General features: G+C 39.8%; 1 protein-coding gene across 2 annotated transcripts in view; it reads right to left on the bottom strand.

Annotated features, from left to right (window-relative positions):
* Positions 1-523: 523 nt before the first annotated feature.
* The window catches only part of dnajc6 (DnaJ (Hsp40) homolog, subfamily C, member 6), a 112,163-nt gene continuing 94,469 nt past the window's right edge, over positions 524-18,217 (bottom strand). For both annotated transcript variants that reach the window (XM_041208383.1, XM_041208382.1), the window contains 4 exons: positions 17,168-17,473; positions 13,918-14,066; positions 7,910-8,086; positions 524-2,165 (listed from right to left, as the gene is read on the bottom strand). In XM_041208383.1, the coding sequence (XP_041064317.1) occupies positions 2,064-2,165; positions 7,910-8,086; positions 13,918-14,066; positions 17,168-17,473 (734 nt within the window). In that variant the 3' untranslated portion in view covers positions 524-2,063. The remainder of the gene's footprint in view (positions 2,166-7,909; positions 8,087-13,917; positions 14,067-17,167; positions 17,474-18,217) is intronic.

Genomic DNA, 18,217 nt, shown 5'->3' with positions numbered 1-18,217 from the left:
TTGATGCCTAGCACCAACAGCTGTTAAGTTCTAACTTCTACACATGCCCCAACTAGCAAGGGCGATTTAAAATGGGGCATTATAGAATACAGGTCTGGCACTGCAGTTAGCTGGAGCCCAACAACCCTCCACCAGGAGAAGGATGTCTCAGATGCTACGCTAGAGCTTATCACTCTGCTACTTCAATGTGGATTCCTCAGTTTAAAGGTTGAAGTATTGCTTGATGCTGTCTTTATGCTTGTGGTTGAATGCTGTGTGTAATGTAAAGGTAATTTTGATTAAGATACCGATTAGTGTGATTTTCTTTGGTTGGCTATTTTGTAGGTCTATGAATCACTGGAATATCTGTATCCCTACACATACCATCCATTGTCTAAATTAAAGGATTTTTTTCAAAAATATTCTTTCGTAAATAGACATTTACTCAACAATAATTGAGGAAAATCAGAATTCAATTACAGTTCAATCTGCACTACAACTACAAAAGTCAACTTTCAGCAATACACATTTATATTTATTTCATGTCAATTACAGCCAGTGTTATGTACAAGTTGGAATGAAGACAATCTACAAATTAGACATTTTCTTAATAGCCATATTTCAAATAACTTGACATCAGATATAGCAAACACAGACCGCATCATAAACTCAATATTCTCTCAATCTACCCCTCCCTTGCCTCCCCACCCTACCCCACAAGAACACACAAGTAATAGATCAAGGTTAACATGACATTTCCCATACTGTATATGGCAGGCATAAAGATTACACTGGAAAGCTCTTGTACTTTGTAATATTAATGATCTACATGATTCTCACAGTCTGATGTCAATGGACAATAAATCATTTAACTGTCCTGCAATATTGCAAACTATAGAATGATAAGCATCTTAAAAATGGAATATTCCAACAAATCATATATAGTACATATGAACAAAATGGTAGATGTTTTTAAATAAAACATTTGGAATAATGGTTTCGAGTTAAGATCTGAATTTTCCATTAATGTAAATACAGGAAGCTGTCTGAAAAATGGTTTTTCATCTGTACAAATAGTGCTCACAACACAGCCCAGGGGCCATTTGCAGACACTATTCCAAAGATTTTTTCTGTTGTGTGTCTCTTGGCCTTCATTCACAGCCTGCCAGTTTGAGAGATGTTGATCTTCCAGAGGATCAATGTGAAAATTCTTTCCTTTTCTTCACTTCAGCAAAAGAAGCCAATGGAATGTTATTGGTTACTCAGCTTCTGTACAGCAGGTGAAAAGATTTCATTGAAATATACATTAAGTAGAATTATTGGTCCTGTATTTTTTTCCCCTTTGTTCCTGTGAGGCTGCAAACATCCTCCGCTTGGCAACTGTTCATAATGGCATTATTGATAGCCAGAGCTCAATTTGTGGGAAAGAGAGCCACACCATCTTAATTCACAATGAAGCTTATTGCAACAATCCCGAGTGGACCTCAAGCCAAATGCTGACTGAGGTTGCGAGTGAGTAATATTGATCAATATTATCCAGGAGATGATTCTAGATATGATTTTGTAAAGCTCATCAGAAATGTGTGTTCTTTTATTATGGACCGAGCAATGTTACATTGTCCAGCAATTAGTAACAGTCTCTACACTATTATGCTGATTTCAAAAGAAAAAGAAAAACACAGCTGTGACGTGATGAATTTGAGACCACATGCAACATATTTCAAAGCAGAGTGAAAAGGTGTGCATAGAGATCAGATTTAGGCCGTATGCTACATATTGCATTGCAAACAAAAATAGAAATTGCAAGGAAAAAGAGTCAAATGTCACCTTTATCTCAAAAGATATTTCAGTTTGCATTTCTGTTTTCAATATATTCTCAACAAAACCTTGTGTGAAAGAATAAACAGGTCATTGAAACAATAGCTCATCACATGAGATTGACATCTAAACAATGAATGCAATAAATGCCTGTATACAGATTTACCAAAAGAAAGCAATGTACATCAACTTTAAAGCAAAAGAAAATACATTCAGCACAGGTACAGAGTGTCAACTGGAAACACAGGCAAGTAGTTTGCATTAAATTAGTACAGAGGTTTTTGACCTTGACTTTCAAATTCTGACCAGGCATCATTCAGTTCCATGAATATCATCTTGGCATATTGTTCATATGGCTCACCAGTGGCCTGTAAGGTTAAAGTGAAAGTGAATCTGTCAATTAGTGTAGAAAATTATTTGAGGAACAAACTATAACTAGCTAAACACTACAGAGTTATTCTATCTGATTTTTTTCCATTCTAATTTAAACAAGAGCAAGGTGATTAGTACATGCAGCTACATAATAAACTAAAATTAGGCAAAGGTGTAAACAATGATTTCATACATTATTCACAAGAAAATAAGATAGAATGAGAAAAGGACATTAGAGCCCAATCAAGGCAAGTCCTTCTATTTACAATGCCACCTTCCATCGCAATCTTTCTTACTATGGCATCTATTCAAATAGAGTCTTTAATTTCCTGAGAGACAGTATTTCAACATATATTTAGCTCCAGCCTCACCTCACAGGGTAATTAAACCTTATAATATTAAATTACTCTTGCACTGCCTTTATTGTGACAACAGTGGATGCATTATAATTGTTTATGACATATTTGGGGAAATTTGAGAGAAGTGAAGAGGTTCTACAATAAACATAAACCTTTCTCTCAAGCAAAACCAGTTATTTTCCCTACAGATGACACTTCCATGGCCACAGTGGCGGATGAAGTATTGTGCTCCATAAGGTATTTAATCTGTTTGCCTACACTTCATAGATTCACAGAAGTGTTATGGCATAGGTGGTGGTAATGCGGCCCATCATGTCGGCACCAGCACTCCGTAGGAGCAATTTACCTAGTGCCATACCCCGCCTTCTCCCCATAGCCCTGCACATTCTTCCCTTTTAGATAATGATCCAATTCCCTCTGGAATTGCTCAATTGAACCTGCCTCCATCACACTCATAGGCAGTGTATTCCAGATCCTAAGCATTTGCTGCTGAAATCTTTCCTTATGACGCCATTGCTCCTTTTGCCAATTACTTTAAATCTGTGTCCTCTCGTTCTTGATCCTTCCACCAAAGGGAATGTTTTTCCCTATCTACTCTGCCCAGACCCCTCATGATTTGAATACCTCTATCAAATCTCCTCTCAACCTTTTCTTCTCCAAGGAAATCAGTCCCAACTTCTCCAATCTACATAACTGAAGTTCCTCATGCCTGGGACCATTCTCATGAATCTTTTCTACACTCTCTCTAATAGCTTCATATATTTCCTAAGTGTAGGGCCCAGAACTGGAGACAATACTTCAGTTGAGGCTGAACCAGTATTTTATATGATTTTAAAATAACTTCCTTGCTTTTAAATGTCCCGATTAATAAAGCCTAGGATACGGTATGCTTTATTAACACAGAGTACGCAGGACCAGTGGAAAGGTATTTGCCACCCTAGGTGAACCTTCAGCCTGGCACATGGCAAGCCACTGCCCCCTCTAACATCCTTCAGTCCCACTGACAGGTATTTATCCGGTTCTTTCTCAAAACCATAAGCTTTTAAGGAATTACAGTATCACAAAAAGAGAAACTGGCCGTAAAACTAAATGATGGTAACTCTTCACTACACAGGTCATGAATGGTAAAAGAGTTACTCTTTGTACAAGCAAACATTTTTAAAAGTAAAAATTTAAAAGCTCACACAGGTATCCAACATTGCTAAATCATTATGACAATTTATTGGAACTTGTTAATCCAAAATTTGTACCATATATTTATGGTCACTGGGACAAAGTGCTGGAACTCCCTATCTAACTGTGGATGTACCTTCACCACATGGACCACAGCGATTCAAGGTGATTCATCATCACCTTAAGGACAACTAGGGATCGAAAAATTCTAGCCTTGCTAGTGAAACCCATACTCTCTATTTTTCTTTTTAAACTTTTAAGCTCAACACTTGACAAACCTAGAAATTCCAGTCATTTTCCAACATGCAAACTGCAATCCAAATGTGGTATAGCATAGAGACACAATATGATAGATTTTTTTTTGTCATCTGTTTGTGAAAGAAGAAATCTATTTATGGATTTAAACAACTGTTTTTTGATTTGGATCCAATTGTAATGTAGAAAAGCAAGCATGAGAAACAGTAATATAACAGGAAACTGAAACAAGTACTGGTTTGATGACAATAATGCACTTATATCTACATCTATTGTTCTCAGAACATTCAAGGCCTAGATAAAGTCTACCTCGAGCTTCTATAGATCTCTTCTCATTAGATTAGTGCCCAAGTCCATACATCATCCTGGTTATTCGCTGAGCCTCTCCAATGCTTTTTAAAGACAGAGGTCCTGAAATTCTGCAGGGAGGGAACCAGTCCACTGGTGGAAGATTGGTGCAGTAGAACCTTTTTTCACAAACAAGCTTGGACTCTAGCCCTATCCCAAATCACAAGAACAAGGCTATTTGCATGATTGGAAAGTGGGGCTGCCAGTTTCTGTGAATGGCACATCAGCAGCTTCTTCCCTAACCCAGCTTTGTAAGGCACAGCAGCCAGTTATCACTTTGGCCAGAAGATAATTAACCTAGAAGACTTCAGCTGCGAATAAAGAACCATTTTGCTTCAAACATACGATAATGAAAACCCTCTGAGCATCATTTGCCCCAAGAGACAAAATAAGCCCGAAAAGTAGCTGAAGCAAAGTTTGAAAGCCTGCTCCTCCTCTTCCAGCAATGCTGCTCTGTAAGGAGCTGCACAAAATTATCATTTAGGTGTTTGCCAGTGAGCAACAGCAGCATATATCAGGGCTTGGGGTGGGGGAGCTGGCACGTTTTATTAATGTTCTCAGAAAATTACATACTTAAAGATAAAAACATTAGTTTATATTGTTGCAGACACTGCATCTGCTACAGTAAAAACTTGCCCAAGCAGTCACGAACATATAAACAAAAGCTTAAGAAGAGTCATACAGACTTGAAACATTAACTCTGTTTCTCTCTCTACAGATGCTGCCAGATCTGCTGAATTTTTCCAGCATCTTCTGTTTTAGTTTCAGATTTCCAGCATCCTTTTATCTTTGAGAACAAAGCCACAAGATTCCACAGATTTTGAACAAGCGAACTTAAATTTCACTATACAGGGTCAGAAAGATAAAACAATTTACAATATCTATCTTATACGCTAACATTCAGGGTTAATATGAGGTACATGTAAAGTAACAGGCAAACTGTGGTTGAACACACCACACTGTGCAATGAGTACAAGATTCCATGGATTTCTCAACCTATCCAGGCATTAGTAAAAACTATGAGTCTACCTATCCCACTGAAACTCTGTTTCTCAAACGAGGAATTCCAGTCTTCACATTTGAAGATCTAGCCTTGAAATTCTCTCCAAAAGTTGCTCCAACCTGAACGGCCTCAACGATGGCACACCTCGCAGGGTTTCAATCTGGTCTCTGGAAGCTCTGCTCCCTGGATTCCCAAGTCTGCACTCCAGCACCAACTCGAGCACAACTTCAGCTCTTCAGCTGCACTGCGCAGAACATTACTGCTCCAAAGAGTTACTTTCACCCCAACACAGAGCCACTAACCTTCTGCTACTTTTAGATCTTCAGGGCTTCCCCTGAGCCCCCATTACTTAAAGTCCACAATCTGCAGTCCTTTTTCTTCTCAGAGCCTCTCTCTCTCTGTTCCTCCCTTTTTCTTCTTAACTGGGACCTCTCCCTAGCCCTTGCCTCCTGCCTGGGACTCTTCTCTGATATGGTGCTCTGCTGTCAAGTCACATGATTGGCATTTTCATGCTATTCTATTTTTACACAGGTGCACTGGGCCCGTCCTCAGCACGAAAAATTACAAAACACCAATGCCTGCTCCATCTGTGCATGCACAGAAACGAAAGATGCCTAACAGGACATGGAGTTCCTGGCCCCCATTAACTGAGAAGATAAGTTGAATCTCATAATAGCAATGTTTTGTGGGGGGGTGGGGGGCGGAGGGGGGAATTTGAAGACCTAAGGCAATACTTCAGGACAATTTGCACAACCTCCAGGCTTGGACTAATGAAAGCATTTTACACCATATTAACTGACAATGAGCATCTGTAACATGAAAAAGCCCAACCACCTCCTTCTAACCTTCATTGGCAGCATAATTACAGAATCTTAACACCCTTAACATCCTGAGGATCACCACTAACCAGAAGTTTAATTGGAACTGTCATTTCAGCTCCCCTCCTCACCTAACCACTCTTTACAAGGCTAAAATCAGGGAATTAGTAAATATGAACCACTTACTTGGATGAGTGCAGCTATAACAAACAAGGTGTTCAGCACTATCTAGAATACAGCAGCTCACTTAGCCATTGCCCTGACACTGGAATCACAGTCTTTTTCGGGTGCATTGTGGTTTAAATGTGTGTTATCTGCATGAGGTGCGACCACTAAAGAGCAACAATGCTGTGGGAACATTATCACATACAGGTATCCCTCCAAATTGAGAATGGGCAAAGAGGTGGCAGATGGAATACAACGTGGGGAAGTGTGAGATCATGCACTTTGGTAGGAAGAACAGAGGCAGAGACTATTTTCTAAATGGGGAGAGAATTCAGAAATCTGGAGTGCAAAGGGACTTGGGAGTCCTAGTCTAGGATTCTCTTAAGGTTAACTTGCAGGTTGAGTCGGTAGTTGGGAAGGCAAATGCAATGTTGGCATTTATTTTGAGAGGACTAAAATATAAAAGCAGGGATATACTGCTGAGGTTTTCTAAGGCTCTGGTCAGACCACATTTAGAATATGTGAGCAATTTTGGGCCCCGTATCTCAGGAAGGATGTTCTGGCCCTGGAGAGGGTCCAGAGGAGGTTCACGAGAATGATCCCAGGAAATGAAAGGCTTAACATATGAGGAACGTTTGAGGACTCTGGGTCTATACTCGATGGAGTTTAGAAGGATGAGGGGGGATCTGATTGAAACTTACAGAATACTGAAAGGCCTGGATAGAGTGGACGTGGGGAAGATTTTTCCATTAGTAGGAGAGACTAGGACCTGAGGGCACAGCCTCAGAGTAAAGGGAAGACCTTTTAGAACAGAGATGAGGAGAAACTTCTTTAGCCAGAGAGCGGTGAATCTATGGAATTCATTGCCACAGAAGGCTGTGGAGGCCAGGTCATTGAGTGTGTTTAAGACCGAGATAGATAGGTTCTTGATTGGTAAGGGGATCAAAGGTTACGGGGAGAAGGCGCGAGAATGGGGTTGAAAAACTTAGCAGCCATGATTGAATAGCGGAGCAGACTCGATGGGCTGAATGGCCTAATTTCTGCTCCTATGTCTTATAGTTTTATAAATTATGATCCTGACCTCAGTGGATATTGTATTCCTTCAAAGTTGCTGGGCCAGCGTCCTGGAATTTGTTATTTATCACAATAGGAGTACTATCACAGGGACCATAATGGTTCAATAAGGTTGCCCTTTGCCCTGCCCCGCCCACCACCTCCACCACTCCCATTCTCATGGTAACTGAGGATGACAATAAATATGGTCTTGTTAGTGCTGCCTTGAAATATAATAAAGAAAATCCCTGCTTAATTGCATCACAATGACATTTCTATTGCTTGCACCAATCAAATTGTGACCTGAGATTACTCTTCCATATTAAATTGGTAATGTTTGTATCTCTGTGAAATATGTCATAGTTACGTCAGAGGGAACATTAATTGGGTGAGGACAGATTGTCCAAAAAGATGTTGCATTTCAATAATCATGATCTATTCATTTTAGGGTAAAAGACGAGTGTCTAATCCAGTCTCCCCAGTACCCCAAACAATAATGATTCAAATATATTGGGAAGAGATACAAGTGCTAGAACAAATATACTTAAATTGAAAAGGAAACTTACTTTATCAGGATGAACAACAAGTACTGCCTTCCGATAGACTTTTTTCACCTGTTCAGGAGTTACCAGATCTGCCATGCCAACAGGCTTCCATTTGGTCTCTCCTTCCCACAGAACAGTATGCATAGTTGACAGCAATGCACGTATATTTCTTTCTTTTCCTTCAATCCAATCCAATAACTGAAATGATTAGAAGAATTAATTGTAGCTCTATGAATAGCATAATAACATATAACCAAGAGAATAATAGATGGTGACAATGCAAACTATAGATATTGGAAATTTGAAATAAATACAGAAAGTGCTGAAAATACTCAGGTGGTCAGGTGACCTCTGCGGAGAGAGAAACAGAGTTAACATTTTAGGCCAATAAGTTTTACACATTAACTCTGTTTTTCTCTCCACAGATGCTGCCTGACATATTAGGATAGATGAAGAATTATAATTCTGAACATAAGATGTTACAGCACAAACCCTTCAGTAGTGTTTTTCTCTCCACAGATGCTGCCTGACATATTAGGATGGATGATGAATTTTAATTCTGGATATAGGTTTTCACTGAAATGTCCTTTCTGTACTGAACTTTTCATAACATGCATCCAATGCAGCTTTAACTTCAAGTAAGCCACAAAAGTGTTTTTTTTTTTTACACACACAAGGCATATTGATACTGGGATTATAATAATTAACACTCTTATTGCATAGCATCACATATGCCTTATTTAGGGCATGAGTTAAGTAAGGAAGAATGTGGATTTTACTTTACCCCAACAGAGCTCAGTTTCAGATAAGCATGTATTAGCTGGTATATTTTCCACTTCCAAACCAGAAATCTTTTCAACTTCTTTGAATGAACTGCCAATTACTAAAATTTTCTGCTGTGGTCTTGCTGGGAAATGGTTTAGGATTCTACAAACTCATTTCACAGAAGTGTGATACCTTTGACCTGGAAGTAGTACCATAAGGAAAAGCTGTAATTTCTTTAAAATGCCTGAGGAATCTGTAATTGTATTTAAGAAAGTTTGAAAAGGACTTGAGAATCTGTATCAATTGTAAAGGAATCAATTGTACTTGTCTTGATTCATAAGAAATATTAGTCAATGTGACCTAGCAACACTTTACCTGGAAGCAGTTACGAACAGGAAGGAAGTTAAGATATGGAAGCCATGTGCCAGATACAAAGGAGAGCTGGAGGCAGAAGATGATCAGGATTCAGATGGAGACAGAGACAGAAAGAGGAGCATATTGAATTTTTGAGGAAAAAAAACAAATCTCTCTCAGGAAGGCGTCAGTTTTTTTCTGTTTGGCAGTAAAAGAGACAGAAGCTCTTGTAGGTAATGTGCATGTTGGCTAAGAAGGTCTAAAACCTGAAAAATGTTGTGAATAGCTCAGAGACATTAAAGAGCTGCGTATTTTACAAGAAGTGGCCAAACCATGAATAAGGGTGTTATTGGTTGGTCGTTTAAAAGGAACTCTGGAAAGCTATACCATTAGGATTGTCGTGAACCAAGGGGCACATAGCAGATAACAATTGTATCTGTGAAACTCGGGGGAAACTGTTGTCAGATCGTGAATGAAGAAAAACAGTATACTGTGGAATGGTGTAGCTATTTAATGCCATACATGCTGCAGGAGGAATACTTGTGGTTATGTAAGATGTATCTTTGTTGTAACAACAATTTAAAGTGAAATTTACCTTTTTACGTGAAGTATCATTTACCTGTTAATTCATGGTTAATTTGTGTTGGTTAAGATTCATGTTAAAGTAATAATTACAAAAAGTGAAATCTTGTTGGTAATTTCTTCATTTAGGGTTTGTTGGTAAACATGATTATTTTGGTTTACGGTTCCCCCATGGGGATTGTAACACAACACCCTTCCAGCCAGTCAAGACAGAAGACTTTTAACTCATCAGTCCTGGACATATTAAGGTACTTCCCCATTAGTGCAAGGGCAACATTCCAACTGATTATGTATCACTTCCATTTTCAAAAAAAAAATGCTGTAAATCAGCTGGCCTCTTAACTGGGTCATCATCTTGATGTATTTCTGATATAGGATATTTCTTTGTTTAGTCTTAGATTGGAATAAAGAGTAATGAAAGTATGCAAAATCTGGTTGCATAGCTCCGATTATAGTTTTTTTTGTGTTGGTATATTCTAACATTTTCCCATCATAATGCAGACAGCCAAACTCAGAAGCAAATTAGAAATATCACAATCCACTCAGTGTTCTGGTAGATGCCATTTTAGTTAAGGTACCATCCACATAATTAGGAAAGATTAAGGAAATTGGTTTTTCTCTTTGGAAAACGCTTCAGTTGATTTAATTAAAATTTACCATCCTGAAGTTGCATTATGAAACTTGCTCATCCAAAACTGACAGAGTGAAATTGATCACTTAAAAAGGATGGGCTAATTTCCCTCAAGTCCTTTTTCTATTCCTAAAAATAAATCTTACATTCCCATGCCCAATTCATTTTTTTTTTTAAAAAGGGGACAATTCATTTTGATATCTTTTTCTTCATTTTGAATTTGAAGACCTGTTGGAATATCAGTATGCGTAGAGTGGCCATTTCACAAGTGTAAATGACAGGATTCACCATTGACTCAGCCTCTGATTTAAGCTCCTTCAAAAGCACTCAACTTTGTTCTACTCAGTTATAAAGAACATAAGAAATATGAGGTGTCGGCCCTTTAGCCTTTCAAGCCTGCTCCACCAATCGATAAGTTCATGGCCGGTCTGATCATGGCCTCAACTCCATTTTCCTGCCTGCCCCCCCATAACTCTCAACTGCCTTGTAAGAATCTAACTGAGCCTTGAATATATTCAATGTCCTAACCTTCACTGCTCTCCAGGGAAGAGATCTCCAAAGATTAACGACTCTCAGCAAAAAATCCTCTTCATCTCAGTCTTAAATGGGAGGCCAGTTATTTTTAAACTGTGATCCCTAGTTCTAGACTCCCACATATGGGAAACATTCTCTCAGCATCTACCCTGTCAAGCCTCCTCATAGTCTTATTTGTTTCAATAAGATCAGCTCCTGTTCTTCTAAACTCCGATGAGTATTAACATAACTATTAACCTTTCCTCATAAGACAATCCCTTCATCCCAGAAGTCAACATTGTGAACCTTTTTAGAACTGCCTGTAATGCAAGTATATCCCTCCTTAAATAAAGATACCAAAACTCTTTGGACTCACCAATGCCCTGTACAGTTGTAGCAAGACTTCCCTACTTTTATACTCCATCCCCTTGAAATGATGGCCAACATTCCAGTTGTCTTCCTAATTATTTGCTGTTCTTGCATGCTAACTTTTTGTGTTTCATGTATGAGAACACTTAAATTCCTCTCAACCATTGCATTCTATAGTGTCTCTTTATTCAAGTAATATTCTTCTTTTTCTATTCTTCCTACCAAAGTGAACCATGTCACATTTTCCCACATTATACTTCATCTGCCAAATTTTTTTCTACTCACTTAACCTGTCTATATCCCTTTGCCAGCTCAGTGACCTCCTCAACACTCGCTTTCCCACTTATCTTTGTATCGTCAGCAAACTTAGCTTCAATATACTCTGTCCTTCGTCCAACACATTAATATAGATTGCAAATAGTTGAGGCCCCAGCATTGATCCCTGTGGCACCCCACTAGTTACAGTTTGCCAAACTGAAAATTACCCATTCATTCCACTCTCGTTTCTTGTTAGCCAATCCTCATTCCATAATAATAATTCTCAACACTATGAGCTATTATTTTGTCTAGTACCCTTTTGTATGGCACCTTATCAAATAACCAGAAATCTAAAAACACTACATCTACTGGTTCCCCTTTGTCCATCCTGCTTGTTACATGCCCAAAGAATTCCAGTAAATTTTCTAACAGGATTTTCCTGTCATGTCAACTCTGCTTGCCTGTATCATGATTTTCTAAATGTCCTGCTAGTGCTTCCTTAACAATGGATTCCATCATTATTCCATTGGCAGATAAGCTAACTCAGCAATAATTTCCTGCTTTCTGTCCCCTTCCATTCTTGAATCGGAGCTTTACATTTACTGTTTTCCAATCTTCTGGGGCCTTTGCAGAACCTACAGAATTTTGGAAGATTAGAACCAATGTATCTGCAATCTCTGGAGACACTTGTTTTAAGACCCTAGGATGCAGGCCATCATGTCCAAGGGACTTGTCGGCCTTTAGTTCCATTAGTTTTCCTAGTACTTTTTTCCTAGTGATACTAATTGTTTTAAGTTCCTCCCTCCCTTTTGCCCCATGATTTTCTACTATTCTTGAGCTGTATTTTGTGTCTTCTACCATGGAGACACAAAATGTGCAAAGTCTCTGCCATATCCTTGCTCCCATTATTAATTCCCCAGTCTCATCCTCTGTTTGCTTTTGCTACTCTCTCCTCTTTATTAACTTGTAGAAGTTCTTACTGCCTATTTGTATATTTCTTGCCCATCTACTCTCAGATTCTAATTTCCTCCTTTTTGTTTTTTTTTAAGCCATCCCTTGCAGGGTTCTAAAACTTTTCCAATCTTCTGGCCTACCACTAATCTTCAACATTGTACACTTTTTCTTTCAACATGATACCACCCTTAAGTAGCCACGGATAGTTCGTCCCTCACAGAATTTTTCTTTTTCAATGGAATACAGCTTTGTTGAGAGTTCTAAAATATCTCATTAAATGTCTGCAAGTGCTAATCCACTATCTTACCTTTTACCTTATTTTCCCAGTCTACTTTAGTCAACTGTCTTCATACCTTTAAAGTTTAATGCACTAGTTTCAGGCCCCAGTTTCTCATCCTCAAATTGAATGTGAAATTCTGTCATGTCAGGATCACTCTCGTCAAGAGGATCCTTTACTATGAATAATTAATTAATTATGTCTTGTCACACATTACCAGTTCTAAACTAGCCTTTTCCCCATTTGGTTCCAGATATATTGTTCTAAGAATCTGTCCCCAATACAGTCCATAAACTCATCCTCAAGGTTCCTTTGCCAATTTGCTTTGTCTAATTTATGATGATGATTAAAATTGCCCACAATTATAGTAGTTTCTTTTGACAAGGCCCCATTATTTCTTGACTTATACTCTACCCTACAGTGTAGCTACTGTTAGGAGGCTTACAAACTACTCCCACCAGTGCATTCTTTCTCTTGCTATTCCTCATCTTCACCCCAAATGATTCTACATCTTGATCTTCCAAAGTAAGATCATTTCTCACTAATGTACTGATCTCATCCTCTATTAATAGAGCTACTCCACCTCCTTTTCTTTTCTTCCACTCTTCCCTAGTGTTAAGTACCCCTGAATACTCAGTTCCCAGCCTTGGTCATTTTGCAACCGCTTATCTGTAATGGCCATCATATCATAGCCATTCATTTGTATTTCTGCTATCAAATTATCCATCTCGTTACCAATGCTCTATGCATTCTGATAATGAACCTTTAAATTCTGTCTTTTTGCCATTTTTCCCTGCTATCACCCTATTTACTGGTGCACTGTTAAGTTTGTACTCTCTGTGCCTTCCTGTCACACTCTCATCATCATTAACCATAATGCTATTCTGCACTATTATCTTGATCTTTCCATTAACTTTCTAATCTCCCCTTGGATGGGCCCTCCCCCTCCCACTATATAGTTTAAAGTTTTCCACAGTGCTAGTTATTCAATTTGCCAGTACACTAGTCCAAACCTCAAGTTAACAAATCTCGTCATTCTGCACTGTGATACAGTTAAGATTAGCAACTCGGTGTCGAAGTTTTTGTTGGTATGTATCCCATCAACTGTGCCAGTAACTCGGCAGGCTGTGATTCAGCTCCCTGTGGCCAATTTCAGAACTGTATTGACTGAGGCTTGGGAGCAGCCTGACTGTTCACCCGGGGAAGATGCAGAGTTCCAGAAGACACAAGGATGACAGCACAAAAGATCTCTTTGTAAAGTAGTTTTATCCACAAGGCAAACAAACAACTGAAAACATAGTCTGCATATTTAAAAATGCATGTCACCTTCAGTTTCTCTGGATCCATGTCTCTAGCCATCTCTTCCTTTCTCATTTCAGATATAGTCTTAGGACCTTTCTTCTCCTTCTGGGAAGCAAACCCTTGGCTTGACAGCAAGTCCTCAAAGTTACTATCCGCAACCTTTGGTCGAGTTCCTAAAATAAATGCAAAATCAATACTAATAAATACAAGGTGCTGGGTTAGCTTAATAAGAATACTGAGGTAAAACGGTCACTTGATGGAGAGCATTTGGCAGGAAGGCTTGCCTGCAGTTCACAGAAACTGCCAATACTTGATTAACCTAAATAGCCAATACCTTTTAATTCGCCATAAATGTCACTTTTAGGTAACTAATTTCTAGAGGACCACAATCCCACCAAACATCTTCCTTAAGGTTCACTCTTCAGATCAAGGCAAAATGCTGGTGGGATACATTGGACTCTATGTCAACCGTGCATCTGTGGACAGGGAAAGAATAAAAATATTTTTCTTCAATTAATCTGTTGAAATTGTCTGTTTCACTGTCCGATTGGAAGCTGGAATAAGTGTTTCAGCAAAATTCATTCCTTTGCATTCTTTTTTCTTTGATGGGCAAACACTGAATCCCAGCTAAGTTAACATCCTGCAGCCAAGTAGGCTTTAGTCAGAGGCAAAAGTCGGACAGCAAACATTACCCCAGTGTATGAAGACAGCAACAGGGTAGCTTATTTGTTCTGCAGCACAAGCTGTGTTTATTGGATTCCCTGATATGCAATAAATCTTTGCGTGAAATTTAATGTCTTTCTCCCCATTATCTTGCATTTTCTACTGAAAACACTGACTCTAGCAGGAATATAGTTCCAAAATATTGGTTGCCCTCCACTACATTAGTCTCCCACCATTCCGACAAACTTGTTGCCACCCACCCACCCTATTCTTCACATGCAAGCCTAGGTGGTAAAGGCTGCAACCACATGTGCGTGTACTTTCCAGGAGGGAGGTGAGAAGCGGTGGCCCGAGAAGTGGCAGAGCTGGCAAGGTAATTAATCTTAAATAATTTTCATCAACTGGGGCTTAATGCATGCATAATATGAGAGCACTGACAGCAACATGAACCTTAAGGGAATATGTGATTTTTCTATTTTTTTATAAGAGCTCTGCCTTTATTTCATTTACAGGCTTAACTGCTGGGTCAGGTTGAGATCTGACAGCAGCTGTGGGAATGAGTCCATGGCCAGCAGACAAAATTATCAAGTGCCTGGCTGTTAGCACATGGGGCAGAGAGATGCTCTGGGAGAGGGTAATCTGCAGCAGAGTGTGCCTGTGGTTTGTGAGCAGTGGGGGTAACGCAAAGCTGGCACTTTCCTCGATAAAGCTGAATGCAGTACAGGTAACCACTCAAATGTATGCCTGACTGTTAAGCGTCATAATCTTTGTTCCGTGTCTTTGATCTACTGTTGCTTTCAGTTGCCTAAATGACCCTTCTGCTCTGATAAAGGCCTCAGTTATAATCCTTATCTCTCTGTCCACCAGTGTGTTTCATACCTGATTTTCATAGCCAAGGCCCAAGTGTGAAGGATTTAGCGAAAGGAGGAAGATGAATGAACGCATTTCAGAAAAAAAATCAGGATCTGAACATGAAGCTGCATTGCATGGGTATTATGTAAAGTGTTTATTTTAGTTGTCTTGATCTTGTAAATAATCTTTCAGCTGAGTTTTGCATTGTTTAATTTCTATTTTTATAATAAAAGTTTGAAGTCAGCTACTGTCTCTTTCAGTTTCTTGATCAACAGTTTAGTTACAATTCTGCACATCATTCCTGTGCACTTAAGGCATATTTGATCATTTGGGATGGGTCTCCTGGGAGATTAGGAATTCATACACTTATACAGCAGCTGTACTGACTTAATTCAATTTCCCCCTAGTAAGCTTGAAACCGAGCTCAGCCAGTGTCATCACTGGATTTTCACATTCACACACAGAAATTACATGGTGAAGCACACAACTTCATCATGGAGTGGAATCACTAACAATAATATCACAGCTCACAGGGCTCAACCCAGCGGCCAACCTGGAATCACTGCCTTCAAACAATAGCAGCTGATGAGCCAGCAATCAGCGCCGACAGCTTTTCAACTGGATGGAGGGTGAGCGCCTGCTAGTTGGGATCAGCCAGTTTTCGACCAGCTGTGATCAACTGCCCACTAACCAGTGATCAACTGGCCTCCCAGCTGCCAGGGCTGCTGCGTGCGCTAATGGGGATCAACTGGGCTTCAACTGTCCCAAAGCACAGTTGCTGACTGGTCCAGTGACTATTTTCCCCCGAGGTAGGGACAGCAACCAGAAGTAGAAATTGTGGTTGATTGATCCCCTTTTCACCCTGTGAGCATCGACTCCAATTACAGCAGTCTTACCACCAAACCCACTGAAATCAGTGAACTTGGACACTATGTTATTCTAAATTCCTTCCCAAACATTTTTGCCTTTTCCTGTCTTTCTGGATCACACTTCTTGGAATTATTTAAGCGACCTGTTGTACTCTGCCGATGTTTCTCAGAACATGCACAGGAAAGTGCACAAGAGCAATTCAAGGTAACTCTCGCTTTTCATTGAGATAAAAGCAAAAAACTGCGGATGCTGGAAATCCAAAACAAAAACAGAAACAGAAATACCTGGAAAAACTCAGCAGGTCTGGCAGCATTGGCGGAGGAGAGCACAGTTGACATTTCGAGTCCTCATGACCCTTCAACAGAACTAAGCTGTTGAAGGGTCATGAGGACTCGAAACGTCAACTGTGCTCTCCTCCACCGATGCTGCCAGACCTGCTGAGTTTTTCCAGGTATTTCTGTTTCTGTTTTTGTCTCGCTTTTCATTGTTTTGCCCCAATGAAGGCATTTTAAGCCTTGGGTTGATGCAACTGAAATCAGTTGATGGAGCAAAAAAAAAAACTGTACAAAACCAGTACACTGAAGAAAAATAATGAAACAGATAGAACATGCTTTAATCAATGAAAATCAGCAAGTGAACTCTTGAACACCAGCACAATAGCGCAACATGTTGCTGTAGTAATAAGTTGCACAAATTCAAAACAATTTTATGATTCTGTTATCCACAAAGCTTTGAATTTCAGCCAGGCATGATAAAAAGCAGACAATTCCCAAAGTGAAGGGTGAAAAAATGGCCAATCTAAGGTATGCTTGAAGGCACCTGCCAGTTCATGCCATTGGCTAGGCAGACATAAATGAAAAGTGAGTTAAAAAAAAACATTCGTACTTACCATATGCAGGTCCTCGTGGCCCGCGTTCCTCTCGAGTACCTATCATGCCAGTAAAGCTCACGTTATAGTTGGGTCTATTCTGTGGAGATGATTGGGGTATTGGTTGTTGGGGCTTTGTCTGTTGTGGCTTAGTTTGTGGCTGTTGCCAGGCAGATGAACCTTGTTGCCAAGCAAATCCTGTATTCTGCTGCCAAGAACCTCCTCCCACCGGTTGAGGAGATTGTTTCTGTGGAGAGCCCATTGGTTGAAAAGACCCTCCTGGTGTTCCAGTGGGTGTAGTGGGTTTGCTTGAAAATGCTGAACCACCTAATAATGGAGTACATACAATGTTTAAACTAATGCAAATAGTTCCCAACATAAATAACTCCTTTTTTACTATTCACCACAAAATTCTAGGAGAAACAATGGCATGTGCTTATTCTTTCTTTCCATGGAGATATGTGAATGCCTGAGTAACCCAAAATGGCACTGGTTTGGAAGCATCCCAATGCATGCACATTATGCTTAAGAAAAGAGCTTCACTTCACGATGTCCCAGTTCACATATCCACTAAATGCTGGGTCACTGGGAAATTGCATGCAGGCCATATCCTTTGCCAAATGAGTTTAAATAATGTAACCACAATGGGGCTGTACATGGTTCAATTCATCAAGAGAACAAGTTGCAGAGTTGTACCAGCTAGTGCAAGACATTTGCACCTTCCATACACCATAGGGCTGGCATATCCGATGACTGTAGCAGTTTGAAGCTTTGCTTCACTGGGCAGAATCTTCTGGGGGCCCCACATGCCGACACATCAAATGACATGCAGCGACCGTCGGGCATGCGTGCCAACGTCACCTCGTGTCATTCTGATCTTTCGTTCGGCAGGCGCACACTGGAGCTGGCTGCGTGCCTGCCGAACTGTCAAAGGCCTGTTAAGGCCATTAATAAAGTAATTAACCAACCTGACAGGGCTGCCTGTCCAACCTTAAGGTTAGTGGGCAGGCGAAGAGCCCAGATGGCCTTCGCATTTTTCATGAGCCACATCCACGGGTGGGATGAGGTTTC

Source organism: Carcharodon carcharias, chromosome 16 (assembly GCF_017639515.1).
Source record: "Carcharodon carcharias isolate sCarCar2 chromosome 16, sCarCar2.pri, whole genome shotgun sequence".
NCBI classification, from domain to species: Eukaryota; Metazoa; Chordata; class Chondrichthyes; order Lamniformes; family Lamnidae; genus Carcharodon; species Carcharodon carcharias.
Note: the sequence above shows the minus strand (reverse complement) of the source record. Positions and strands in the feature narration are given on the sequence as shown.